Source organism: Anomaloglossus baeobatrachus, chromosome 5 (assembly GCF_048569485.1).
Source record: "Anomaloglossus baeobatrachus isolate aAnoBae1 chromosome 5, aAnoBae1.hap1, whole genome shotgun sequence".
NCBI lineage: Eukaryota > Metazoa > Chordata > Amphibia > Anura > Aromobatidae > Anomaloglossus > Anomaloglossus baeobatrachus.
The window spans coordinates 323,406,760-323,434,466 of record NC_134357.1 but is presented as its reverse complement, the minus strand read 5'-3'; the positions used below and the strand labels follow the sequence as shown (position 1 = coordinate 323,434,466).

General features: G+C 44.7%; 1 protein-coding gene across 1 annotated transcript; it reads right to left on the bottom strand.

Annotated features, from left to right (window-relative positions):
* Positions 1-1,253: 1,253 nt before the first annotated feature.
* LOC142310058 (uncharacterized) lies at positions 1,254-20,860 on the bottom strand. Its single transcript, XM_075347531.1, has 6 exons — positions 20,679-20,860; positions 18,187-18,378; positions 12,156-12,335; positions 8,095-8,232; positions 4,540-4,671; positions 1,254-1,637 (listed from the first exon to the last, which is right to left on the bottom strand). The coding sequence occupies exons 1-6, from the start codon at positions 20,845-20,847 to the stop codon at positions 1,579-1,581; spliced, it is 870 nt and encodes a 289-aa protein (XP_075203646.1). The 5' UTR covers positions 20,848-20,860; the 3' UTR covers positions 1,254-1,578.
* Positions 20,861-27,707: the final 6,847 nt, after the last annotated feature.

Sequence of the window (27,707 nt, the reverse complement as noted above, 5' to 3'; positions counted from 1 at the left end):
CTGTCAGATGAACATTTTGCCGGCGTTTAGCAGAGTCAAGTTCTTGCTGCACAGCTATTGCAATAGCAGCTGCTGGCCAATCAGAGGCAAACAACTGAGGTCATACCTGTCAGTTGCTTGCCTCTGATTGGCCGGCAGCTGCCATTGAGTTGTTTAGAGAGAGCTTGACTTTGCAGTGTCGGCAAAATGTTCATCTGAAATAAAGCGCTGATGGCTGCGGCCCTGCATCAGCTGTGATTGTTACAGGGTCCACATGCCTGCGGGCTGCAAGAAGCAGCCTGAGGGGCTGCATGTGGTCCGCGGGCCGCGTGTTTAAGACCTCTTAACTAGAGGCTAAGTATGTGTAAGATAGGTGGACTATTGCTGTCGTGTTCCTGCCCCTGAAGACACCCATCGTGTCATTGTATTGTTATGTTGTGTAATGTGAACAACATCCTTCAGTTGTTGTGAGTATTGCGTAATGTGAATTGTAATGAAATTTGTTCCTCATTAATGTATAATGTAAGGTATAGTGTTTAGTAAGTATTGTATGTGGTAATGTGTTGTGTAGTCCTTGTTTAGGAACTTGCCTGACTGTAGGGTCAGTAACAGTAAAGCATTGACACTAGCCCATCATAGGAGGGGTCAATTGAAAGGGAGAGTAACGGTTCATTCTGGAAGAGTCAGTAAACAAAAGTGATGAACGTGTAGTCGGTTGTGAAGGTCGCATGCTGTGGCAACAAAGAAGGAGAGGAGACAGAAGACAAGATAGTGTGAACCTCTTGTTTTGACCGAGACACGGAGTGTGAAAGGCATTGAAACCAGAAACCGATCCTTTAATGGAGTGGCCCCAGACAATAGGAGCAGAGGCCAGGGCACTAGTGACTAGGCCCATTAGCCATTAAGGTAACGATTTAATCTTGACTGGCGTGTGAATGTTGCCGACTACCAGAGTGGTTTTGTCGAAGTGTCTGGGAGTCTAAACCTTTACTCCAATCATGATGGGACCCTTAAGGAGATTGGTCGTGGGACTGCAGGAAGGTGACCTTGATTTTTTGGGGAAAAATCCTTTAAGTATAATATAAATTATTTTATACAACCAGGTGGCCAGAGCAGCAGAACCTTTTGCCATTTTTAATACTAGTTATATGGGCTAAATCAGAGTTTCATTTACCTTGAGTGTTGTCTACATAGACCTTCACATATGAGGTTGTAGTTCTGTGTTGGCAAGACTATTGAGGGTGTAGTAAGAAAAAATATCAATAATGCAATAATATTTTACAAAAAAAACCCTTTATTCTTATTACATACACTCACTTTTTCTTTTACAATTTACACAGTAGGACACATAATAAAAGAAGTCTACAACCCAAATGTACAGAAATATATCTGCAGTGACCATCATAAAAGTCATATAGAAGACAATGTAGTGGACACTGCGGTATGAAGAAATGACTGGAAATTTGAATATATTGCTGTTAAAATAGGGGAGAAGCAAAAGAGGGCACAAGTATTATAGAACATGACCCAGAGGAAAACACATGCACAAATAGTATCCAAAACACACAGATTGTTCAGTGTAGTGTAGCAATAGATTCCTCATTGTCCTCCTCCGAACATGAATATTGTACCAGTGGAATTATGTAGGAATGAAGGAACTAGAATAAAACGACAGAAATGCATTAGTATTGCCTTTACGGACTCTAGTCTAACCTATTTCTGTAATATATTACATTTAAATAAGGTGTATTATGTAAGTGTACCACATATAAAAAATATATTGGGGATAACAGTGTATAAATATAATTTAAAATTAGGTGTAACTAGTAATTACAATTGCTTCCTTTAAGAGAAGGCACAACCCAATATAATAAGCTGTACGCTTTTTTTAGAGTGGATAGTCTCTGAAGTCACCTAGTGGTTATTCTTAGCATTGCACGTTTGCTTGACTCCTCAAAGACAATCTGTCAGTAGGATCAACCCTCCAAAGCCGTCTTTGGCATGTAGGGCATAGAAAGTGATATCTTAATATCTGCGATCCAATGTCTTATTCTACAGAAATCTGAGACCTAGCTATCAGAGAATCTGCCTCCAGAGCTTATTTTATATGAAATGGAGCATTACCAGGGTTACACAAATAGCTGGGCCGTTCAGCTAAGCTTACTATGTAAGGAGAACATGCCACCATATTTGACAAGGGGGTAGCACTGCACAATGAATCCCCAACACATCCTATTATAAAAAAATAAGGTTCATATGGTTCCAGTGAAACAACGGTAACCACAATGGTAATATTAAAGGCGGTCTTCTAAAAAATGTACCATCCCTCTAAAAGCAACATTGAGGCTTGCTTGTAAAATTCATACCACTAGCTCCTTATGTACCCTCTTAAAGGGATCCTGTCAGGTCCCCTATGCCCTCCAACCCAGCAGCATTGATACCTACATGCCCAAATTCCCTGCTTAACCAGCCCTATATAATAATATTCACTAATATGAATGTTTAAAAAAAGATTTATAAACCACACTGTTCCTATGCTAATTAGGGCCTTGACTAGTCGATAGGGCATTATTTCTCCAGACTAGTCAGCCCTCTTTCCGAGTAATCACACCCACAGGGGCATGACAACACCATGCCCACGAACCGGTGTCACCATCAGCTCCTGCAAATCTTGTGCATGCACGCACCTCTTTTTAGCAGTGTCAGTGCGCCTTTGAAGCACGGTGGACGCTTCCCGGCTTTATTAGGCGCATTGTGCATGACCGGAAGTTCAGAAGACGTGTACGTGAGCCGTCTTCTGAACCTTTGATCATGCGCTGTGTGCCTAATGAAGCTGGGAAATGTCCTCCATGCTTCTGAGGTGCTCTGACGTGGCCGAAATGAGCCGTGCGCATGTACAAGATCTCCAGGAGCTAAGGTGATGTCAGCTCGTAGAAATCATGTTATCACGCCCACAGGGGTGTGATAACAACGAAAGAGGGCTAACTAGTCTGGGGAAACAATGCCCCTTCCACTAGTCAAGGCCCTAATTAGCATAGGAACAACGGAGGTTATGTCGTTTTTGTTTTTAAACATTACTATTAGTGAATGTCATTATACAGGGCTGGTTAAGCAGGAAATTTGGGCATATAGGTATCAATGCTTCTATGTTCAAGGGCATGGGGGAACTGACAGGTTCCTTTTAAATACTGCAAAAAAACAGAGAATTGTGGTTTAAGGGATAACAATAAATATTTTATTAACTGGCAAATACCATATTATAACACTCATAATTTGCATATGGAGAGCAGGGGGCAAAAAGGGTATCCAGGTATTCAGTATATAGTTAATTAAATCACATTATTGCTACAAGGAAGTACATGTCCACAGAGGATACAGGGAATAAAGTGTCATGTGCAATACAATTACTATTACCACAGAAACAGGGGGGTTACATAAACATTGCACACAGTCCCATGTAAAGTGCTATGCATATCCTAGTGGGTCAGACAAGAGTTTTAGCAGCACATATATAACAAATCAAGTAACAGTCATGTGTATACCAGTACCCAGAGGTGGAGGGGATGCACACCAAGCCTAAGGAACGCACGTTTTCGCGGGTAGCTTTATCAACCAGGCAAGGTAAAAATGGACTACATGTACTTCCTTGTAGCAATAATGTGATTTAATTAACTATATACTGAATACCTGGATACCCTTTTTGACCCCTGCTCTCCATATGCAAATTATGAGTGTTATAATATGGTATTTGCCAGTTAATAAAATATTTATTGTTATCCCTTAAACCACAATTCTCTGTTTTTTTGCTGAATTATGCCTGTGGTGGGTTATTTACCTATTTGTTTTACAATATGTTATGCCCTGCTATAGTACTTTGGATCGTTCTTGTGTTTATCCTTTTAAATACTGTAGTTCTCTGTGTAATATAAAAAACAACTTATTCTCCCCTCTCACATCAATGCCATTATAACGATACTGGTGCCAGGTATTCCAGCACTCACTTGACATTTTTCATGTGATATGTGCATTGCAGCCAGTAAGTGGCCACCGATGAGCTACTTCGCTCACACTTTGCTGCAACCCATCAGAGGCCACTGATTGCCTGTAATGCTCATGTGGCATAAAAATATCACGCAAGCCCCTAGATACCCAGCGCCAACCTCATTAGAATGGCGCTGATGCAGGAGGTGAGTATAATGTTTTCATTTTACATGGAGGACCACTGCATTTTAGAAGGCATTGTCCAAGTAGTGGGCTACCCCCTTTGACAGCCTAAAACCTAAAAGACAATGTAATAACTTTTTAAATACTTTGTTTAAATTACTTTTGAACATTTTGGTCACCATTAGGGGAAAGCGGAGGAATTTATGGATTAAAAACATATGGTATGACGGGGAGGTGAGTGATTATCTATTTAACATCGATTTTGTTCAGGGACCAAGAGTGGGAAAACACATTCTGAAACACTTGGACAGTGTGCACCAAAAGTCTATGTTCCCACCTAGGATTGAGTCTGCTATCCCTTCTATGAAAGTAGAATACCATAATTGAACGTCTTACTGTTCACTGCTTTAACACATCTGTTTCCGCAGGTTGCGCAGCACTTGAATAAAGTTGGGCAGTCATAGTCAGTTGAGCAGGCCTTGCTGTCACCTCCTGAAGGACATTGTGTAGGACATTCACCAGCTCTTGCTATGAAAAAAAACAACAAACCAATGGTTAAAGGGTTTTTCCCTCTCCTCATTGACAAGTCGGAGGGGGGCAGGTGACGTCACATCTACTGATGCTTGCTTGGCTTCATTTGCAATCGGCAGGTGTCATTCACCCATCTCATTTGGTATAATATGACACATGCTTGATACTTGCCGAAAGCAAATACATCCATGATGTTGAATGCAGCGTCACCTGCCCCATTAACTTCTCAATTTGGAAGTGAGCAGAGAAGGTCAAACCCGTTAAAGATGTTTTTACGGTCATATATTCAAATCAGTTGTACATTTGGAAGAAATTATGAGTAACAAGAAGATGGTGCAAAAGAGCAACTGGTTTTAGTTATCGTACATATTTACTATTTTTGCAAAGGACAGATCTTCCTCTTTACATTTTAAAGGGGATGTCAGGGTTAAATCCACAAATCTGCAGGTACTGAACGTGTAATTCTATGTGACTGCAGACTTATGAGTCTTCACATCACATGCACTGTGCGCTGTGAGGATTCACCAGTTTCTGAGCCGGGAATGACGGTCATGTCGGAGCGAGTATAAGATACTTATACTCCCAGACAGAATCTGAATAGATGGAAGTGTCCTTGCATAATGCAAGTGTATTGAGTGAGGCTGCACCCATCTAGTCAGATTCTGTCCAGGAGTCTGCATATCACATACTTGTGGCCACGTGACCGCTGTTCCCGGTTCTAACACTGAAGAATTCTCACAGTGCACAGTGTTTGCAATGTGAGGATTCACAAATCTGCAGTCACATAAAGTGACACATACAGTGACTGTAGACTTCTGGATTTCAACCAGACAATTCCTTTAATTAGTTTTAATATAAATATACAGTACAGACCAAAGGTTTGGCCACACCTTCTCATTCAAAGAGTTTTCTTTATTTTCATGACTCTAAAAATTATAGATTCATAATGAAGGCTTCAAAACTATGAATTAACACATGTGGAATGAAATACTTAACAAAACAGATTGAAACAACTGAAAATATGTCTTATATTCTAGGTTTTTCAAAGTAGCCACCTTTTGCTTAGATTATACCTTTGCACACTATTGGCATTCTCTTGATGAGCTTCAAGAGATAGTCACTAGAAATGATCTTCCAACAGTCTTGAAGGAGTTCCCAGAGATGCTTAGCACTTGTTGGCCCTTTTGCCTTCACTCTGCGGTCTAGCTCACCCCAAACCATCTCGATTGGATTCAGGTCTGGTGACTGTGGAGGCCAGGTCATCTGGCGTAGCACCCCATCACTCTCCTTCTTAGTCAAATAGCCCTTACACTGCCTGGAGGTGTGTTTGGGGTCATTGTCGTATGGAAAAATAAATGATGGTCCAACTAAACGCAAACCGGATGGAATAGCATGCCACTGCAAGATGCTCTGGTAGGCATGCTGTTTCAGTATGCCTTCAATTTTGAATAACTCCCCAACAGTGTCACCAGCAAAAGCGCCCCCACACCATCACACCTCCTCCTCCTCCATGCTTCACGGTGGGAACCAGGCATGTAGGGTCCATCCGTTCACCTTTTCTGCTTCGTAGAAAGACACGGTGGTCGGATCCAAAGATCTCACATTTGGACTCATCAGACCAAGGCCCCTTTCACACGTCAGTGATTCTGGTACGTTTGTGCTTTTTTTAAAATGTACCAGAATCACTGACATACGCAGACCCATTATAATGAATGGGTCTGCTCATACATCAGTGATTTTTCACTGAACGTGTCTCCGTGCAGCGTACACGCGTGGCCGTGATTCTGCACGGAGACATGTCAGTTTTTCTCTGGCATCACTGATGACCACACTATGGTGTGATCCGTGTGTGATCAGTGAAACACGTACCAGAAAATCACGGACATATTAAATATTAAAAATTTGCTACTTACCTTGCCTGCGATTCGCTGTGCCTGCTCCGCTTTCGGCAGCTCCTGCCTGGCTCATGAATATTCATGAAAGCAGGAACTGCCGACCAGGAAGTAGGTGCAGAGAGCGGTGGGCAGACGCTGCACAGCTGGAGACTTCAGCACCATGGACAGCAGCAGTGAAGGCAGATGAGTAATGACCATGTGCAATCACGGGACACGCATCACGGATTGCACATGGACAACCCACGTGTGCCGTGAATCACGGAACACGGAGGGACATGTGCGTGTTTTACAAGTCAGTGAAGAACGTCAGTGGTTTTCACTGACGTGTGAAACGAGGGCCCAAAGTACAGATTTCCACTGGTCTAATGTGCTTTCCTTGTGTTCTTTAGCCCAAACAAATCTCTTCTGCTTGTTGCCTGTCCTTAGCAGTGGTTTCCTAGCAGCTATTTTACCATGAAGGCCTGCTGCACAAAGTCTCCTCTTAACAGTTGTTCTAGAGATGTGTCTGCTGCTAGAACTCTGTGTGGCATTGACCTGGTCTCTAATCTGAGCTGCTGTTAACCTGCGATTTCTGAGGCTGGTGACTCGGATAAACTTATCCTCCGTAGCAGAGGTGACTCTTGGTCTTCCTTTTCTGAGGCAGTCCTCATGTGAGCCAGTTTCTTTGTAGCGTTTGATGCTTTTTGACACTGCACTTGGGGACACGTTCAAAGTTTTCTCAATTTTTCGGACTGACCGACCTTCATTTCTTAAATTAATGATGGCACTCGTTTTTCTTTACTTAGCTGCTTTTTTCTTGCCATAACACAAATTCTAACAGTCTATTTAGTAGGATTATCAGCTGTGTATCCACCAGACTTCTGCACAACACAACTGATGGTCCCAACCCCATTTATAAGGCAAGAAATCGCACTTATTAAACCTGACAGTGCACACCAGTGAAGTGAAAAACATTTCCGGTGACTATCTCTTGAAGCTAATCAAGAGAATGTCAAGAGTGTGCAAAGCAGTAATCAAAGCAAAAGGTGGCTACTTTGAAGAACCTAGAATATAAGACATATTTTCAGTTATTTCACCATTTTTTGTTAAGTATTTCATTCTAAATGTGTTAATTCATAGTTTTGATGCTTTCAATGTGAATCTACAATTTTCAGAGTCATGAAAATAAAGAAAGCGCTTTGAATGAGAAGGTGTGTCCAAACTTTTGGTCTGTACTGTATATAGGAGTTGTCTGAGGTTACAAGAGAGGATCTGTGTTTTTTCTCTTCCAGAAACAGCGTGACTCTTGCCTAGTATAAAAAGTGTAAAATGTACATGATGAAATACAGTTTCTTACATTAACAACTGCAATGTATCCAATCAGATGCGATAAGGATGATCCACAAAGGGATCCAGATTTTTTTTTGTGTGCATCCATAGACTTGGATGGAGGAGTCTCATTCGACATACAGAAGAGAATAGCGCATGCTGTTTTTTTTCACTCGGATGGTCGTTAGAATAAGCCTTATTGTGTCTCAAAATTTACCTGGAAGAGATTTCTGGCATTCCATTCTGCAGATTTTGGGACAGCATATGGCGCCATCCAGACAGGAGGCGTTATCACAATACTCTCTTTCTTTGAATGCACAATTAGAAGGCTCCTCTTGAGGACAAAATCCTGTTCCTAGAAAAATAGGTTTGATCAATTCTGTTGGTCATATAGACATAGCACTTTACTGCAAAGTAATAAGCTGTAATGCGATCTATCGTGCGATCGTACGAGCGATCGTACCCGCCTCCGTCGTTTGTGCGTCACGGGCAATTAGTTGCCCGTGGCGCACAAAGTCGTTACCCCCTGTCACACGCACTTACCTCCCGGACGACCTCACTGTGGGCGGCGAACATCCTCTACCTGAAGGGGGAGGGACGTTCGGCGTCACAGCGACGTCACACAGCGGCCAGCCAATAGAAGCGGAGGGGCGGAGATGAGTGGGACGTAACATCCCGCCCATCTCCTTCCTTCCGCATTGCCTGCGGGATGCAGGTAAGCTGCAGTTCATTGTTCCCGGGGTGTCACACGGAGCGACGTGTGCTGCCTCGGGATCGATGAACAACCAGAGAACAGAAGGAGGACCGACATTTTGAAAATGAACGACGTGTCAACGAGCAACGATAAGGTAAGTATTTTTGCTCGTTCACAGTCGTTCGGAGGTGTCACATGCTACGATATGTCACATGATGCCGGATGTGCGTCACTAACGACGTGACCCCGACGACATATCGCCCGATATGTCGTACCGTGTGACACCGGCATAAGACTCCTGGTGTTAGCAGACCAAACACCGTACATCATCAAAATGACAGTATATCTTGTATAATGTGTATTAGTAGAAGCATCAAGTTCTGGAGATGGGTCTTGGAAGCGAGCTGAAAAGTTGAGGTATGATATACAAGGAGATGGAGTAATATACTGTATAAGGAATTTCTCCAATAAATTGTGCTGGAATCTTCAAAACAACTGTGATTTGGGATCATTTTATTCACGGTAAAAAATTGTTACAGATATATTTATAGTATTTATAGGAGTTGTTCACTACTATGATTCCAATGACTTATCTGGATCGGAGATGATCCAACACCCCCACTGTACAGTAATGCAGATCTGTTCTTACTCTAATGGATGAGGAGTGTGGTCTCTAAAACGTATAGTGAGCATTGGTGCTCCATTCAGTATACTGTTTACAACTGCCAGGTTCTGGAGCTGTCAAACTCTACTGATCTGATGTTGTTCCTAAGCAAGTCATCAATATCGTAATAGATGACAATCCTTTTAAAGTTTTGCAGTAATATTAATTGCCTAAAGTCAATGGACATTAGCTCTAGGTTACTTAAAAGGAACCTGTCAGCGGATTTTTGCTGCCCCATCTGAGAACAGCATGATGATCTCAACGAGATCCTGAATCCAACAATGTATCACTTAGATTACTGGGTGCAGCCGTTATGACGCAATCAGAATTTTTAGATTTAGGCTTGTAGCAGAGCTGAGGGGGCTGTCTAGCCCACATTAGGTCCTCAAGAGAGATTGTACATTGACAGTGAGGTGTCCATCAGAGGAGGGGGAGTGTCAGACTGTCATGTGCGTGACATTGTAGCCCAAGCAATGATAAGTCCTGCTGCTTAAACAAACATAGCAAATAAACAACAGATCGAACTTTGACAAGACACGCAGCTCAGAATTATCTGTGTTAATCCTTGCAGAATACTGTCTTCAGTTTACATAGCAAAAATCTGCAGACAGATTCATTTTAAAGGGAATCTGTTAGCAGGTTTTTGCAATGTAATCTGAAGACAGCAAGGGGTACTTTGCACACTACGACATCGCAGGTGCGATGTCGGTGGGGTCAAATTGAAAGTAACGCACATCCGGCATCGCAGGCGACATCGTAGTGTGTAAAGCCTAGATGATACGATTAACGAGCGCAAAAGCGTCGTAATCGTATCATCGGTGTAGCGTCGGCGTAATCCATAATTACGCTGACGCGACGGTCCGATGTTGTTCCTCGTTCCTGCAGCAGCACACATCGCTGTGTGTGAAGCCGCAGGAGCGAGAAACATCTCCTACCGGCGTCACTGCGGCTCCCGTAGGATATGCGGAAGGAAGGAGGTGGGCGGGATGTTTACATCCCGCTCATCTCCGCCCCTCCGCTCCTATTGGCCGCCTGCCGTGTGACGTCGCAGTGACGCCATACGACCCGCCCCCTTAATAAGAAGGCGGGTCGCCGGCCAGAGCGACGTCCCAGGACAGGTGAGTCCATGTGAAGCTGCCGTCGCGATAATGTTCACTACGGCAGCTATCACAAGGATATCACAGCTGCGACGGGGGCGGGGACTATCGTGTTCGGCATCGCAGCATCGGCTTGTGATGTCGCAGCGTGCAAAGTACCCCCAACTCTGTGTCTCATCTGTTGCACCTAGTAAACTAAGGTATACATCGTTTGCATCAAGCTCTCTTTTCCTACATCATGGTGCTCTCAGATGAGGTAGCAAAAACCTGCTGACAGATTCCCTTTAATAAAAAAAATTCTTAACTATTATTTAGTTTTTAAGGTTTGGGTAGATTGGGCAAGTAGTCTGAAATCAACTAATGTATTTTGTTCTTTGTTTGTTCTGATTGACTGCTGTTTAGTCGCACAAGCTCACCAGTAAGTCAATACCCCTAAATGATATCTATTATGCTTCTAAATTACAAGCAATTAAAATAATGATTAAAAAATAGATTATTATGGTGATTGTGTGATATATACTGACAGAAAACAGTCTCAATCCTAGAGTAAATCATTAAGTGATATCTATACTTTCAAGTAACTTTTCAGAACAACGAAAAGAATATGTTACCACCTTATCTGAACCCGCACCAGCAAAATTTGCTTCTGTGCTGCCGTATTCACTCTAGGGGCAGCACTGGTGATGGAGATATCATGGTCAATGTCACCGGATGGTGCCAGCTCTGTCCACCTAGGGATACTTGTGTGGCTGTGAATAGATTCTGTGCTGCCCAGCAGCTCAGAAAGTATAATCAGCTCTCTGCTGTGGCCAATGGGGCGGCCGGCATCACACAATACTTAAACTTCCAGCATACTGTCGGAAGTTGTCACTTACAGTGTTTACTTTACCTTGTACATATCTAGTGCTATTTATCTGCTGATTTCCTGTTCCTGACCTTGCTTGAGCCTAACCTCACTTGATCCATAATGCCTTCTGACTTTGATTCCAGATTGACTGACCTCCTGGTATCTGACCCAAGCAATTCCTCTAACTAGACTTTTGTTTCTGTTCCTGGTTGTGTCCCTCCAGCTACTTACCCCACTAGTAGGAACACTCATTCCTCAGGCTAACTCATCCAGTCAGCAGCCACTCTGTGGACACAACCCAGGGTGCCTCATTGTCAGTCCAGATTCATATACAGCTTAAAAGTTGAAGAGAGGCTAGTGCCAAGTCTGTTCAAGTTTGCCTTATGAGCGGATAGCATCAAACAGATTTGAGAAAATAACACTATCTCTGGCTAATATATGTCTTGAAACCTGCATTTTTGGCAGTTTTGCCATGTAAAGGTTCCATCGCTAAATTGCAATTGACTCTGTGCTGTTTATAGGAGACATCATAGCAACTCAGAGAAAGGGTTTCAAGTTTTTTTTATTACGTAAAGAAACAAGCAGTATCAGCGTGGATTAGATTACACAGCAGTACTACGTAGTGTAGATGTGAATCCAGCTCTGAGCTGAGGTAAAAGACTTGTTTGAATGCTCAGCATAATCTCTGTGTCTCTAGTATTTTCTTACTCTGCTCTTCACTACTTCCTCCGTTCCACTCTACATATTGAGTATAATATGAGGCGTGATCTGACACCCCCTGTGCTGGTGTGCTAGAAGTCTTTCTTGGTTTGAACAAGAGAGAGTGAGCTGCTTTTAAGAGTGGATGATAAGTGCAGGGGGCAGGTGAAGATGTGTCTCATAAGTGGAGAAAAAGGCAGATATCTCTGATAAGATATATCACAAAGTTTCTTATATTCGCTTGTATTAGTGATTTCTACAATAAAGATGAACTTACTTGTTGTAGACTCAACACTGGGTTTGCCCATATCATTTAAAGTAGGTGTACAGCTACGACCACAGGACTTCTGGCAACACTTCAAAGATCCAGAGCATTCTGAATCCGATGTGCAGTTGTCATTACATCTTACGCCGGAAGAGAAAGCGTTGGAGAAAGATGGACATACGCCTGCCTTTTCTGTGGAACAACACAGGATTTTGTTGAATAGGCATTAAATGAAGTCGTGCATAGAGTAGTAACATAGATTGAATAATTGTGATTTTTTTTTTAACTCATACCTTTCAAATTTTGGATAAAGGTACTTTCACACTTGTGTTCAGCGGAGTCCATCACTATGGAGAATAGCGCAGTCCGTTAACGCACTGCGCTATTCTCTATAGACTTGTATGGACGACGCACTGTAACGCAAGTGTCAGCGTTGCATCAGCTGGACAACGCAGCGTCGTTATTTTGACGCTGCGTCTGGCGGAAGAAACACAGCATGTAACGTTTTTTTGAGCAGCGCAATCCGTAGGATTTCACTGTGCATGCGCTTTTTTTTTTTTTCTTTTTTAAATCACAAACTTTATTTTGTCTCTCGGTGGCCAAACGTTCAGCTGAGCGCCCGGCCACCGGCATGTGAGAGCGCTCAGCTGAGGGCCCGCCCGCCGGCATGTGAGAGCGCTCAGCTGAGCGACCGGCCGCCGGCTATTGAGAGCGATCAGCTGATCGTTCACAATAGTCTGCTGCCGGTAAAACTGTAAAGAAAAAAAAAAAAAAGCTTTCTGTTGTTTTGTACGATCCGTAGCATCCGTTGCATCCGTCACACAACGCAATGCTACGGAAGCCGTCCAACGCAAGTGTGAAATTAGCCTAAGGTATGACGTGTGAATCTTTAGTTTTTCTTATATCAGAGCAGCCTGCTCCAATTTACAGCACCCCCAGCCAATAGAGACATGATTATTGTTCCCATATGCTTGCATCCTTTTTCAATCTACATGATGGAGCTCGATTATGCACAAGGCTTTCTGCGCTTTTTTAGCGGATGGTTTACACAGTGTAAGATGGCACTTGGTAATATTTGAAATGGCTGGGATGTATCGCAGAGAACCTCTGCCATGAACCGGGAGTGTTCGCTGGGACTTGTAGTTCCACACGTCTGTCTGGTAACATGTTTCGGAGCTAGATTCATGGGATGGTCAGAAGTAATGGGGGGGCTGACCATCCACATACCTCCCACCCAGGGGTGCGTCTGCGAGGATATCATGTGTCTGGTTGTGATCACATGGCTGTTTACCAGGGACCTGGAAGGAAACGAACCTGCTGGAGCACATGGGGAGACCATGTGGGGAGTGTGCTGCGACTCCTGAATAGGCAACCCCAGGTGAAGGGGGTTGTGAGCTGACTGGGTGTCAGTGTAGCGCCCCTGAATAAGTGACGCCCTGGACACCCCAGGGGTCACAGGTCACTACACCACCTACACCCCCACCACACTAGGCAGGTAACACTCGTCACACATAAAGCCCTGATTGCCTCCCTCAGTGTTAGACAGGCACACCAGGTGGGCGGAGTCAAGCGGAAAGACACGCCCACTGAGGAGTCTGCTGGCCTGAGGCAGGAAAAACAGTAAGGAGAGTCAGTGTTCATAGTGAGTTGGAAGTGGTAGTGGAGGAGTTCAGTACAGCTCTGCGTAGGGCCTGGGTTGGAGCCCAGGGCCCTGAAACAGTCAGGCAGGCAGACGGCAGGGGCCGCCTGCAGGAGACCGGGAACACGACCGGTGGAACCGTAGGGACCGGGACAGGGTTGGAGTCCGCCGGAACCGAACCACTCAGCCAACAGTCTACCAGAGCACCAGGAGGGGTACTCAGACCCTGACTAGGCCGTGGGCCACCTTTTAGTTAAATTAACTGATTGAGGATCTGGACCTCCCGGGGTTCTTTCCCACCAAAGTCCCGATTGACGGCAACAGCCCAACCGGACTGGATAGTAGCCATCGCCAGAGGCCAGACATCCAAGGGCCAGCGCCTGCGGGCAAAGGAGCTCCTTTGGCAAACCCGCTGGGGAGCGGGCCACCGTGCTTAGGCACCGTGGTCCACTTACACTTAGGTGCAGGAGAAAGGGGGACTCTGCCAACCCGCCTAGTGGACTGCAGCCGGCTGTGGGCCACCCGTCTTCCACCACGTTTGGTTTCCCAGTGCCTCCGTGTCTTTAAATCGTGAGTACTGCAGCACCACACCACACAGCAGCCCTGCACCCTGCGCCAGCTCCCCGCAACCGGGCCCCGGGACACACCGCCCCTACCCACGGAGGGGTTAACATCCAAAGCTGCGCCCCGACATCGCTCCCGGGAGTCCCTCACCTTTACCGCAGCGGTGGTGCCCACCATCACCAAAACCCGTGGGTGGCGTCACGAGCAATCACATGAAATCCCCGCACCTCCAGCGTGCAGCGCCAGCCTCCCCCTTACTGAGCGAAGTGACCCCGGGTCTGTGGGAGGCTCGAGCCACCGCCTGCAGAACGAGCACGGATCCGAGCGGCTCGGCGGTCGCAGCCAAGGCCGCGGGGCGGTACAAATACATCAGGGTGCTACAGGAAACTGCATCCTTACCCAGGGTGCAGGGCCTATCCCCCATGGTTCCAGGTGCCCAAGAAACCGATGTCACTCACATCTGCACCACAAAACCCAATCACCTCACATCAGTCACTGCCAGACACACCAGGGGGGTTGAACTAGCTGGAAAATGGGCCAGCCAGTTGGGAACTAGGCAGACTGAAAAGGGAGAGTGAAGAAGTGAGCTCCAGTGAGTGAGGAGTTGGAAAAGTTAGCTCCTGGGGAGCTAAGTAAAACTGATTGGGTCGCAAGCAGTGATCCGGGTCCAGAGGAGTTGGGGACCTGTTGCAGGGACGTTGGACAGGGGTGTGACAGACGTAGTCTTGGAGGAACTGTCGGCACCAGAAGGGCCCAACAGAACTGACCGGTACAGAGCACGACGGGGTACAGGACCCAAGGTCAGGAGCCGATTCAACATCCTGACAATTCACCTGAAAGGGAGAGGATCTTCAAGGACACTCAGAGATTGAGGGCATCAGCACAACAACAGGGTTTTTCCAGACACAGCAACCCACTGAGGTCCCAAGAACCAGCCCTTAAGAGCACGGCTACACTACACATAGTGAGCAGGGTTCCCAACAGCTTCAAGCCACGGGGACCATCAACGGACAACAAATTGTGCATGGAGGCAGGCTTCAAATCACTAAGTGACACCGGTGAGTCCGGGTACTTGGACGGGCTCCTGGCAGCGGCAGCTGTACTCAGAGACTTTGGTTTACCTACAGTGTGTGTGTGTGTCTCCTTTCTCCACCTCATCCAACACCACGATTACCCGCTGTGAGTACTCTGATCCCTGCACCCCGTCCTCCCAAAGCTACGAAACCCCTGAGCCTGCGGAGGGACTGACACCTTGCTACCTCACACCATTTGCCCCGATCCGCTCTCCAGCAGCGGCGGTACTCCCATTACCGCAACCCACAGGTGGCATCACAAACTTCTCCCCTGTAAATATCCCCCTTTTACGAATCAGAGTGTCCGCCAAGCCGGGTTAGGACCCCTCAAGCCACGACAATCCCGGATCCGAGCAGCCGGATTACCACCGGGGCAGCACATCAACAAGTGAAGACCGCCATATACATCTTCGCTCGGATACAGCTGAGAGGTCAGTGAGTAAAGGCTGTGATGCCTGCACTGTGTATGAAGCCTTGTAGATATACTCACTATTGGAACAGACTGGGGATAGTGGCATGTTCCTGTAATATGTTGAAATGAAGTGTAACAGCGGTTTATGACGGGCTTAAATAAACCACATGGATTCTTTAATGTGATGAAGTGCTCCTGTGTGCCTCAATCCCGCTGCCAGCTGTGTGTCCCCAATACATTCAGGGTGCAGGTTATCACAACAGACTGATGGCGACAGAACAATCACTAATACAATCATTCTGTCCTGATATCAGTATTCCTTGGCAACATGTTCCTTTATAAACATAGAGATGTGTTGCCAATAGTAGAGATTTTTTTTTTTGCCAGCATAAACAATCTAACGGCTTGTTCTTTTGATGATCACCGGCAGATTCTCAGAAGCACATGTGCCTACAAATCACCATTTTCTGATTACTGGTGTGGATGCACCATTATCTGTTTAATATGCATCTCTAGATATAGCTACTTTGTTAGCCCCTGAGCTCATTAGCATATCATAAAGGATATTTAGAAATACTTTTTCTAAAGATCTCTATATCTGTGCTAGTGTATACAGGGACAGTTATGCAGGAATTAGTAATATGCACCTGGAACTGCTCGTGGCTCTGGGTGCATATTACACCTCACAGGTTCCCTTTAAATTCCTGTATTAGGAAATCCATATGTACACTAACCACAATGAACAGACCCCGATCCTCATATTTTGCTTTGGACCACCTAATGAGTGTGTTCAAAAGTTATTCTGAAGGAAGGTGGAGCAGCATCTGCGGTGATAGTGCCTACTGTGAATGGTGGATCCTGTGTTATCAACTGTGAATAGAGATTTATGTAATTCTGTCTCTGATAATAAGGAAACTGCTGTAAACTGTCCCTGAAAAGATAGGTAGTATCGTATCAGTGTAAAGCAGCCCAAGTGGCCAGTGTGCAAATTGCAAGATGACTAATTTTGTTTTTTTAATAAAGAATAAAAAAAATTCCCAAAATTTTTTAGTAACCCAAAAACAAGATTTAAGCAAGAGGTGATTTCCTGATGAAACATTTTTAGTAAAGTGAGCAGCACTTAAGTGTGAGTAATACTTCGAGTTTATGGGAATAAATTTGCAGGATCCAGTCCATAGGACATGTCAGAAATCTGTGGCCACTAGATGGTAGCCCTGAGAACCAACTCACGGTATCAGAGGCTCTTTTTTTGATTAACTGGCCTGGCACAAGATTGATCAGACCCTAATTCACGGTATCTAATGAGCATGTGCAAAGATAACTGAAAAGGGAGGGACAGAAAGGGGGATTTTGGAACATCACCTATTTCAATTGGTGGATCCTGTTTAATGTTAGTTTGTTTACTGTATATAAAGGTGTTATCTTTCAATGGAATCCTGCCTGTGATGATAATGAGACTGCTGTACAGAGCAGAAACTATAACTGTAGCTACAGTGACCAGTGTGAAAATTGCAAGATTTCTATTTTTCAATACATATCATATGAAAAAAAATACTGAAAAAAAAGTTTTAATGAAAAAATTTAATATGAAATAGAAGTTAAAGGGAATCTGTTAGCTAGTGTTTGGTATGTAATCTGAGAGCAGCATGATATAATAGCTGAGAGCCTGATTTCCACGACATTTCACTTATTCGGCTGTGTGTTGTTGTTTTAATAAAATCAGATTTTATCAGCAGGAGATTATCACTACAGGACAAGCTGCCTTGTGCTGTCTAGTCTTCCTGCTCTGTGTAACCCCGCTCACACTACTGATTTAAAGATTTCTGTCAATATATACTGTACACAGAAAGCTGTCAATCAATGGTGTGGGCGGGATTATACACAGCTTAGAATTCAGAGAATTGGTAGGTCTGCATCAGAGAAAATAGTGATTGTATCAAAATAACAGCAAGCAGCCAAGTAAGTGACACATCACTTTAATCAGGGACTCAGCCCCTACACTATACAGCTCTCAGATTACACAGCAAAACCTTGATGACAGATTCCCTTTAAATAATAAGGCATTTTCTGATGACACATTCCCTTTAATTGAACTCCATTTTATGAGAAGTTTTTCCAGATTACCCCTAGTTTCTGTGGCCTGTATGGTCCAACAGGCTAACCACACAAAAACGAGTCATTTTCTAAGCAGATATACAGTAGGTCCTACATGCCTTCTTTTTTATTCATCATGTTATAAAGCTTAATCCAAACAGAATATTTTCCCAGATTTAGTCTGTATAGTCAGACGCTGCTAGACTCAGGATAGAAAGATGACAGATTTGATGTTGTGCTTGGTTTAGCAGTAACACTTACCCTTCGCAGGAGGTTTGCACATGGCGTGGCCGTTATCAAGACAGCACTTAAGGTCCCCTGTGCATTCGCCGTCATTCTTACAGAACTTGTGAAATACCTCATGTTCGCTCTTAATATAATACCTCTGAGGGGGGCACATTCCCGCCTTTACATTAACTGGTCTGATATTGAAGATGATGTTATTATACGTATCTGTAGAAAAATGATTGAACAATTATGATTTGTAACCATTAATAAATATATATACACAGTTATATTATCTTAGGACTGAAATTTGGTGTACAATAGATTGCTGCTTTCACTAAAATATGGGTGCAAGTAATGCATGAAAGTAACAAAATAGGCATTATTTACCCTCTTTAGTCCCTGCCGGGTCTACACCACCTCACTGCTGCTCCTTGCTGTTCTCTGTTCTCCCGCCTACATCCATGACTGCCCATCACTAGCCTACATCCAAGACTGCCCATCACTAGCCTACATCCATGACTGCCCATCACTAGCCTACATCCATGACTGCCCATCAGTAGCCTACATCCATGACTGCCCATCACTATCCTACATCCATGACTGCCCATCACTAGCCTACATCCATGACTGACCATCACTAGCCTACATCCATGACTGCCCATCACTAGCCTACATCCATGACTGACCATCACTAGCCTACATCCATGACTGCCCATCACTAGCCTACATCCATGACTGCCCATCACTAGCCTACATCCATGACTGCCCATCACTAGCCTACATCCATGACTGCCCATCACTAGCCTACATCCATGACTGCCCATCACTAGCCTACATCCATGACTGCCCATCACTAGCCTACATCCATGACTGCTCATCACTAGCCTACATCCATGACTGACCATCAGTAGCCTTCATCCATGACTGCCCATCACTAGCCTACATCCATGACTGCTCATCACTAGCCTACATCCATGACTGACCATCAGTAGCCTACATCCATGACTGACCATCACTAGCCTACATCCATGACTGCCCATCACTAGCCTACATCCATGACTGCCCATCACTAGCCTACATCCATGACTGCCCATCACTAGCCTACATCCATGACTGCTCATCACTAGCCTACATCCATGACTGACCATCAGTAGCCTTCATCCATGACTGCCCATCACTAGCCTACATCCATGACTGCTCATCACTAGCCTACATCCATGACTGACCATCAGTAGCCTACATCCATGACTGACCATCACTAGCCTACATCCATGACTGACCATCACTAGCCAAATCCATGACTGCCCATCACTAGCCTACATCCATGACTGACCATCACTAGCCTACATCCATGACTGACCATCATTAGCCTACATCCATGACTGACCATCACTAGCCTACATCCATGACTGCCCATCACAAGCCTACATCCATGACTGCCCATCACTAGCCTACATCCTTGACTTCCCATCACTAGCCTACATCCATGACTGCCCATCACTAGCCTACATCCATGACTGCCCATCTTCAGCACATGAAGACTACAGCCTACCTAAGCTTCACTGCTGAACCCAGTGATTGGCTCTAGCAGTCACATATTGTATAAAGCATATCACTGTTGACATCATCTAAACCATGGATGGTCAGGCTTTGGACAGTTTTGTAAAGCTTTACTTACTATGCCTATAAAATATTGTCTATATATCTTCAAAATATAAAAACTCTACATGATCCAGAAATGGAACTTAAAGAGTGCCATGAAATTCTGAATGAATCTCCATATTTGATTCTTAAGTTAAAAAAGTGTATACCAATTTACTGGTTTACTCATCCTACACTTATTCCAGTGACAATCTCTCCTTCATAGATCCAGGCCTATGGAAGAGCTGCTCTTGGCTTTGAGGGAGCCGTTCAGTCAATGGATTACATAGCCGGCCATTCATTTAAAATGTATGCCTATAATGGATAGCGAAGCCAGACTCAGGTCGACCTATGCACTGAGCCTGTATGTTGACACAAGGTTTCAGTACTCCAGTAATAGTTATAGGCACTGCATATAAAAAACCGCAAAAACCTCAGTATAAAATATGATGCATATCGTGGTACAGTATGGGCCTGTAGACTAAAATGTAAGCCTGATATTAGCTTTGTATTGACATTACCCAGGGTATAGAGGTACCCAAACTATATGAAAAGACATTCTACTAATCAGAAAAGCACAGCCGTTCTTATACGTATTTAATAGGGATGATCGAATACCTCAAATATTCAGCTTCGCGAATATTTGCCGAATAGGTCGCCGCTATTCGACTATTTGTGAATATTCGATGCGCAATGTAAGTCTATGGGAAACCCGAATAACAACTATTCTGAACTATTCGGGCTTCCCATAGACTTATATTGCGCATCAAATATTCGCAAAGCGGCAACCTATTCGTTGGATATTCGCGAAGCCGAATATTTGAGGTATTCGATAGTCCCTAGTATTTAAGTAGCAAAATGGTAAAGTTTTTCTCTCCACCTACCATATTCATTGCTCTTTATCGATGCACTGAGGATCAATGTAAACAGCGGAAGCAGCAAGAACAGAACAGAGATGTGGTGTCCTATCTTCATCATGGTGGCAATGTTGTCTTCTACCACAGTGCTAAACCAATATTTATATCTGTGCTTCGTTACAGTGGGTGGTGGCATGCTGAGGTGTGAGGACCATTTGGGAGCAAGTTAGGATTCCTCCCACTAACCAAATATGCTTCTGTAGTAGCCTTGCCTGGAGCTAATGTCCTAATAGATAGGTGAGTCATCCATCTACTTTGCATTTTGGGTCACTTGGGTATGTACAAGAATTGTAAAGGAATGCATATTGTTACTCATAGAAGCTGGTACCATAATGATACAATGAGTAATGTGGAATTGTTTTATAGTTTATAACAACGTAAGGCAAGGATATTTCACAGAAATCCATGGATGCAACCACTAGAGTAGGAGGAACTCAGGAGGTCTCACATTCATTTAGAAATTAGGTCTAGTTAGTACTGGAAAATGAATGCAGATCATTGGGAGACCAAGATGAGGAGGAAAAGCCACAGGGAACAGAGGGGAGGTCTAAATAAATCATGAACTTGTGTCCTGAAAGTGCCCCTCCACGTGGCAATTAAGCTGGGGGGGACACATGGTAACATAGCCCACTAAATTGACAAAGTCCTCAGGTCTCCACCAACCCCCTTTTATCACATAAATTAATTAATTACAAAATCTTCTGAGATTGTTCCAGGATAAAGCTGCGCCCAGCACAAGCTATTTCCAGAAGACTCTTCCGAGGACATTTCCAACCTCAAGCGCTGTCTTATTGGTAAATTGGAGATTTCGGCAGGTACTGTTTTGATCCAAGTACTGAAGACTTGAATTTTGCTGTTCACAGACGCCTCCCTCCAATCTCACTGAGCTAGAGCTATTTTATAAAGCAGAATAGGAAAAAATTAAAAAATTTCAGCCTTGTAAAGACATACCTCAAAAGAATTATTGAGTTAATTGCGGCAAAAAGTGGTCCTACAAAGTATTGACCAGGCGGGGGGGGGGCTGAATACAGATGCACGTCACAATTTCAGTTTTATATTTTTAAAATATTCAGATAACCATGTATCATTTCCTTTACACTTCACAAATACGTGTTTGTTGTCACAAAAAATCCCAATAAATTACATTTAAGTTTGTGGGTGTAGAGTGTAAAAATATAGAAAAGTTCTTGGGGTGTCAATACTTTTTCAAAACACTATTGATATATATAACTTATTTTGGATTGTCAATTTTTATTACACATAATGTTGGGTGGACATGGTAGATTTGATTCATTCATTGATTTCATTATTTAAATTATCGAGATTTATATTGCATTATATTCTTGTTATTTGTTACCTCGAATAAATATTGTTGTCTTAGTTTATTAAAATTGGTGGTTGGTGTCTTATTCTTTTGTCTTTAGCTCTTAAGTTGAGGGGTTTGTGCAACGTTAACAAGATGGAACGGAGCCTCATTGTTATTTTCTCTATGTGACCATTTGGATACTTTTTACATCCCTGTAAAACATTAAAAAGTGATACAAACCATAAACATGATTGATTGTACAAATGAAAATTCAGTCCATAATTTCCATTTTTTAGATCTTCTTTCGCCACAATGCTGATCTAATGAACATTACTGTACAGCAGAAGTGCCCAACCTTTCTGACCTTGAGAGCCACATTCAACTCTGAGACAGGGTCGCGAGCCACATTCAGCTCTGAGTGAGAGTCGTGAGCCACATTCAGCTCTGAGAAAGGGTCGCAACTCTACCTCCAGCTGCCGGCCCCTGACAGTAGTTGAACCCAGAGCTTCCATTACTGGTATAATTACAGCCAAAACGTTTCCACAGAAATCACACCAAGGCAATATGCCAATATCTTAGGGTTCCTACCTTACCCTCATTTAGATTTGCTTCTCTATGTTGGGCTTCTCACAAAAGTCACCATCTAGAGAGCTGCTCTTCATAGCTATTTGCTAGCCGTGGTGCTTATGTACCAACCTGGAAGACAGCCGTGAGCCACACATCACTGGTTCACAAGCCTCATGTGGCTCCCAAACCACAGGTTGGGGACACCTGCTATACAGCATGGTGTCAAGCAGCTAAATGGACCTCAGACATCATGGCTATTAGTTGAACCCATTTGCTCTAACACTCAATAAAGCGTCCCATTTATTGTTAACCCATACCCATGCAGTGTTGTACAGTTGTGGCTAGACCTAGTAATGCAGTTCTCAGCCTCTTCATTCTGTTGATCATCTGATGTGTCGGGAGTTTTACCCCAAGTGATCAAACATTGATGGCCCATCTTGTAGGTCCCTATACACTTTAGAATAATATCAGCTGAACTTACTGATATTGGCAGATCTACTGTGAAAGATGGCCTCCGAAACCTCACCAGACAGATGAAGGATTGGGTTTACTAAATTACAACTTGTTCTGATCTTTATATTGTCAGGGAACTACAATAAGCGGAGTCTGGAGTCTATCAGTGGCTTACATCTCTCTCCTCACTGAAAGCACATTCACAGCTATGGAGAAGGGGAGGTCAGGAGTAATATCTATTGTATTTGGTCGCCTTAAAAATATGCCTTAAGTATTAAAGGGAACCTGACAGCTACCCTGTACTCCCCAAGCCACCATGTATTTAATTTATTCTTATGTTAACACCCTTCCTAATAAGCCGTCACATGAAATCATTTGGTGTTTTAATTAGATCTTTCCAGAAATGAGTGTAGGTGGAGAATATCTTTCACAATACAAAGTCATTCTTATTTTGCTTTTCGGGAATGTTGCTGATGATTGGCATGTTTATAATATATGTGGTCATTTGCTGAATGAATAATAGGCATTATATATAATAATGATGCTTTTATTTTTTGTTCATGTGGCTTTAAAGGGAATCGGTCACCAGATTTGGGGCCTATAAGCTGCGGCCACCACCACTGAACTCTTATATACAGCATTCTAACATGCTGTATATAAGAGCTCACGCCGCTGTGTAGAACGTAAAAATGACTTTATAACACTTACCTAAATGGTCGGTACAGTGCAGACAGGTCAGATGGGTGTCTCCGTTCTCCTGGTGTGGCGCCTCCTCTTTCGGCCATCTTAGTCCTCCCTCTTCTGAAGCCTGGGTGCATGACGCGTCCTACGTCCTGGCATTGAGGTCCTGTGCACTACAATACTTTGATCTGCCCTGCAACGCAGAGTGCATAAGTTGAATTAAATGGAGCGCTATTGTACCGCCCCACGCTCGGGTGCAGCCGAGCCGTTCGGATCCGGGCTCGTGTGTCGATGGCTCGAGCATCTCCGGACTGGGGGTTACGTCGCTCTGCAAGGGGGCTGGCGCTTTGTAGGGGGTTTTAGATTAGAGTTCGTGACGCCACCCACGGGTCGTGGTAAATGTAGGCACTACTGCTGCTGTTTACTAGGCACCTCGGGGGAGATGTTGGTGCAGCTTTTGGTGTTAACCCCTCCGTGGGCAAGGGTGGTGGCCCCGGGACCTGTTTGATGTGATGCGCTGTCGGTGCTCGGCGGGACAGGGCGGAGCGTGGCCAGAAAGCACAGTGGTACTCACTCTGACAAATACACGGGAGTCTCTAGTAAACCAAATGGATGATGGTCGGTGCCCGCAGCCGGCTGCTTCGGTTCCCCAAACGGGTTGATGGTGTACGCCTTTCTCCTGCACCTTTTTGTAGTTATGGACAGCCGCGCTTCAGTGACGGGAGTCCCGCTCCCCGGCGTTTATGTCGGGAGAGCCCGTTTCCCCGCAGGCGCTGGCCCATTGGATCTCTTGGCCCTTGGCGGTGGCCGTTATCCGGAATCGGTGGGCTGTTGCCTTCTTTCGGGACTTGGGTGGGCAAGGACTTAAAGTCCAGACCTCAATCAGTTAATTATGGGGTTCGGTAGATTCGGGACCGCATTTCAGGGTCTGAGTACCCCCTCGTGTGCTCTGGTTTCCAGTCGGTACCCCGGTTCGGTACCGACGGGCCACTACCCTGTCCCGGCTACCTACGGTTCCAGGCTGTCTTCCCGGCTCCTGCAGACGGCCACCACCGTCTGCCTCCTAGCCAAAGTGCCCGGGCTCCTACCCAGGACACAGAGATTTACTCCTCTCCTCCACTTCACTGAACTGTCAAAACTAGATTGCTGTGTTTTCCTGCCTCTGGGCCTGTGAACTCCTAGGTGGGCGTGGTCAACCGCCTGGCTCCGCCCCCCTGGTGTGGACATCAAACCTAGAGGGAGGTGACTAGGGTTTAGTAGGTTGGCTGGTGTCACCTTATTTGGGGATGGATGTTGTGCAAGGGCCTAACTGTGACTACCTGGCTAGTCCAGGGCGTCACACTATGTCAGGAGACTCAGGAGGACCCCACTGCAAAACGGCAGGCCACCAATATAGAAGATGCCAGTGTTATAAATGTTTTTGACTTAAGAAGAGCTATTAGGTATTCTTTTGGGAATTAGACACTACTCTTTAACTCTGTATATATTCAGGGCTAGCTTTTGATGGGGCAAACTAGGCAATTGCCAACAGCCCAATCCCCATAAGTGTCTCCAGTGATTACAAGCAGAATCTAAACTGATAATAGCCGCCTGCATTATTAGCGCAGTTTCAAATGTTACAAGTGCAGAAGGACCTTTGGTGACCTCACAGTCATGTATACCTCATGGGAGTCTAGAAAACGTGTGTGTACTCTGTGATACAAAAGTGCATGCGCTCTTTGTAAGTGCGTGTTTACAACCGCTCTGTGTATACATATGTATGTGTGTGCGCTCTGGTGCCGTAGAAGCAAGTTATTTGTGAAACGGCCCGCCGTTGTCCGGCGCTGCACGTCTCTACCCTCCCTCACCACCTGTATCCCTGATATGTGCTTGGATTAAAGCTTCATCTTTCATCCAGATCCTTGTGGAGTGCGACCTTTCTTTCCTATACTTGGATTTTGCATTGCCTTTGCTTTGGAATACGCACCCGGATCTCCCCTGACTTATTGGGAAACTGTGACAGCCAGTCGTATGTGGATTAGCTGTGCCCGGTACCCCTCACTGCTGTTCTATATGTATGTATGTGTGTGCGCTCTGGTGCATACATATAATAATAATTTTTAAATAGCGCTAACATATTCCGCAGCGCTTTACATATATCAGCAATAGAGTTGAGCGCGGTTCGTGGTTCGTGGTTCTCCAGTTCTAGGCTCGAGTGATTTTGGGGCATGTTCTAGATCGAACTAGAACTCGAGCTTTTTGCAAAAGCTCGATAGTTCTAGAAACGTTCGAGAACGGTTCTAGCAGCCAAAAAACAGCTAAATCTTAGCTTGGTTTCTGCTGTAATAGTGTAAGTCACTCTGTGAATCAAACTATTATGACATTTCAGTGTATAGTGTGCGTGAACAGCGCCTTCAGATCACTGCTGTTTCTATAATGGCGATCGCCATTTTTTTTTTTTTTTTTCTTGTCTTCCTTCCCTAAGCGCGCGCGTCTTGTGGGGCTGGCCAGCATGTCAGCCAATCACAGACACACACACAGCTAAGTGGACTTTGAGGCAGAGAAGCAACGGCATGTGTGATAGGATCTGCATGTCACATGTCCCTGCATTATAAAACCGGACATTTTCTTCACGATCGCCATTATCTGCCTTCTGCGTCTTTGGTGTCAGACATCACTGTCGCAGTTCCGTCCTTTGTCCTATCGCCGATACAGCTGTATGCGCTGCATACACAGCGTTAGACAGCTTAGGGAGAGCACATTCTAGCAGTCCTTTTAAGGGCTCGTACCGGCAGGGTCAGAGAGTCATAGGTGACAGGTCCTGCAAACAGCAACAGCGTCTGTGTAGCCCAGGTCAGGGATTTCCTCCCTGCATTTCACCATTAGGAGGGAATAGCGAGGCAGGCTTCCATTCCTCTACCCAGAGCACCACAATCCTGCCACTGTACCTTCTTGTCCTCTGCACACTCCAACTCATTCTAACTAAGCCATTATACTAGCAAACACTCAGTGTACCTAGTGGCATCCTATACGTGGCTATTGGACTTTGCTATAGTCCCACTAGTGCCAAGACATTTGCAGAGCGCATCTGCCTGCGTTGCACACTCCAACTAATTATAACGAAGCCATTATACTAGCACACACTCAGTGTACCTAGTGGCATCCTATACGTGGCTATTGGACTTTGCTATAGTCCCACTAGGGCCAAGACATTTGCAGAGCACATCTGCCTGCATTGCACACTCCAAGTTTTTTAAACTAAGCAATTTTACTAGCAAACACTCAGTGTACCTAGTGGCATCCTATACGTGGCTATTGGACTTTGCTATAGTCCCACTAGTGCAAAGACATTAGCAGAGCACATCTGCCTGCATTGCACACTCCAAGTTTTTTAAACTCAGCCATTATACTAGCAAACACACAGTGTACCTAGTGGCATCCTATACGTGGCTATTGGACTTTGCTACAGTCCCACTAGTGCCAAGACATTTGCAGAGCGCATCTGCCTGCGTTGCACACTCCAACTAATTATAACGAAGCCATTATACTAGCAAACACTCAGTGTACCTAGTGGCATCCTATACGTGGCTATTGGACTTTGCTATAGTCCCACTAGTGCCAAGACATTTGCAGAGCGCATCTGCCTGCGTTGCACACTACAACAAATTATAACGAAGCCATTATACTAGCAAACACTCAGTGTACCTAGTGGCATCCTATACGTGGCTATTGGACTTTGCTATAGTCCCACTAGTGCCAAGACATTTGCAGAGCGCATCTGCCTGCGTTGCACACTCCAACTAATTATAACGAAGCCATTATACTAGCACACACTCAGTGTACCTAGTGGCATCCTATACGTGGCTATTGGACTTTGCTATAGTCCCACTAGGGCCAAGACATTTGCAGAGCACATCTGCCTGCATTGCACACTCCAAGTTTTTTAAACTAAGCAATTTTACTAGCAAACACTCAGTGTACCTAGTGGCATCCTATACGTGGCTATTGGA

Coding starts and splice junctions, on each gene's coding strand:
- LOC142310058 (XM_075347531.1), bottom strand. CDS start 20,847: ATGCCACCACCCACTGTAACGAAGCACAGATATAAATATTGGTTTAGC. Junction 12,336..18,186: donor GTGCAAACCTCCTGCGAAGG/GTAAGTGTTACT, acceptor GTTGTTCCACAG/AAAAGGCAGGCGTATGTCCA. Junction 4,672..8,094: donor ATGCCAGAAATCTCTTCCAG/GTAAATTTTGAG, acceptor TTTTTTTCATAG/CAAGAGCTGGTGAATGTCCT.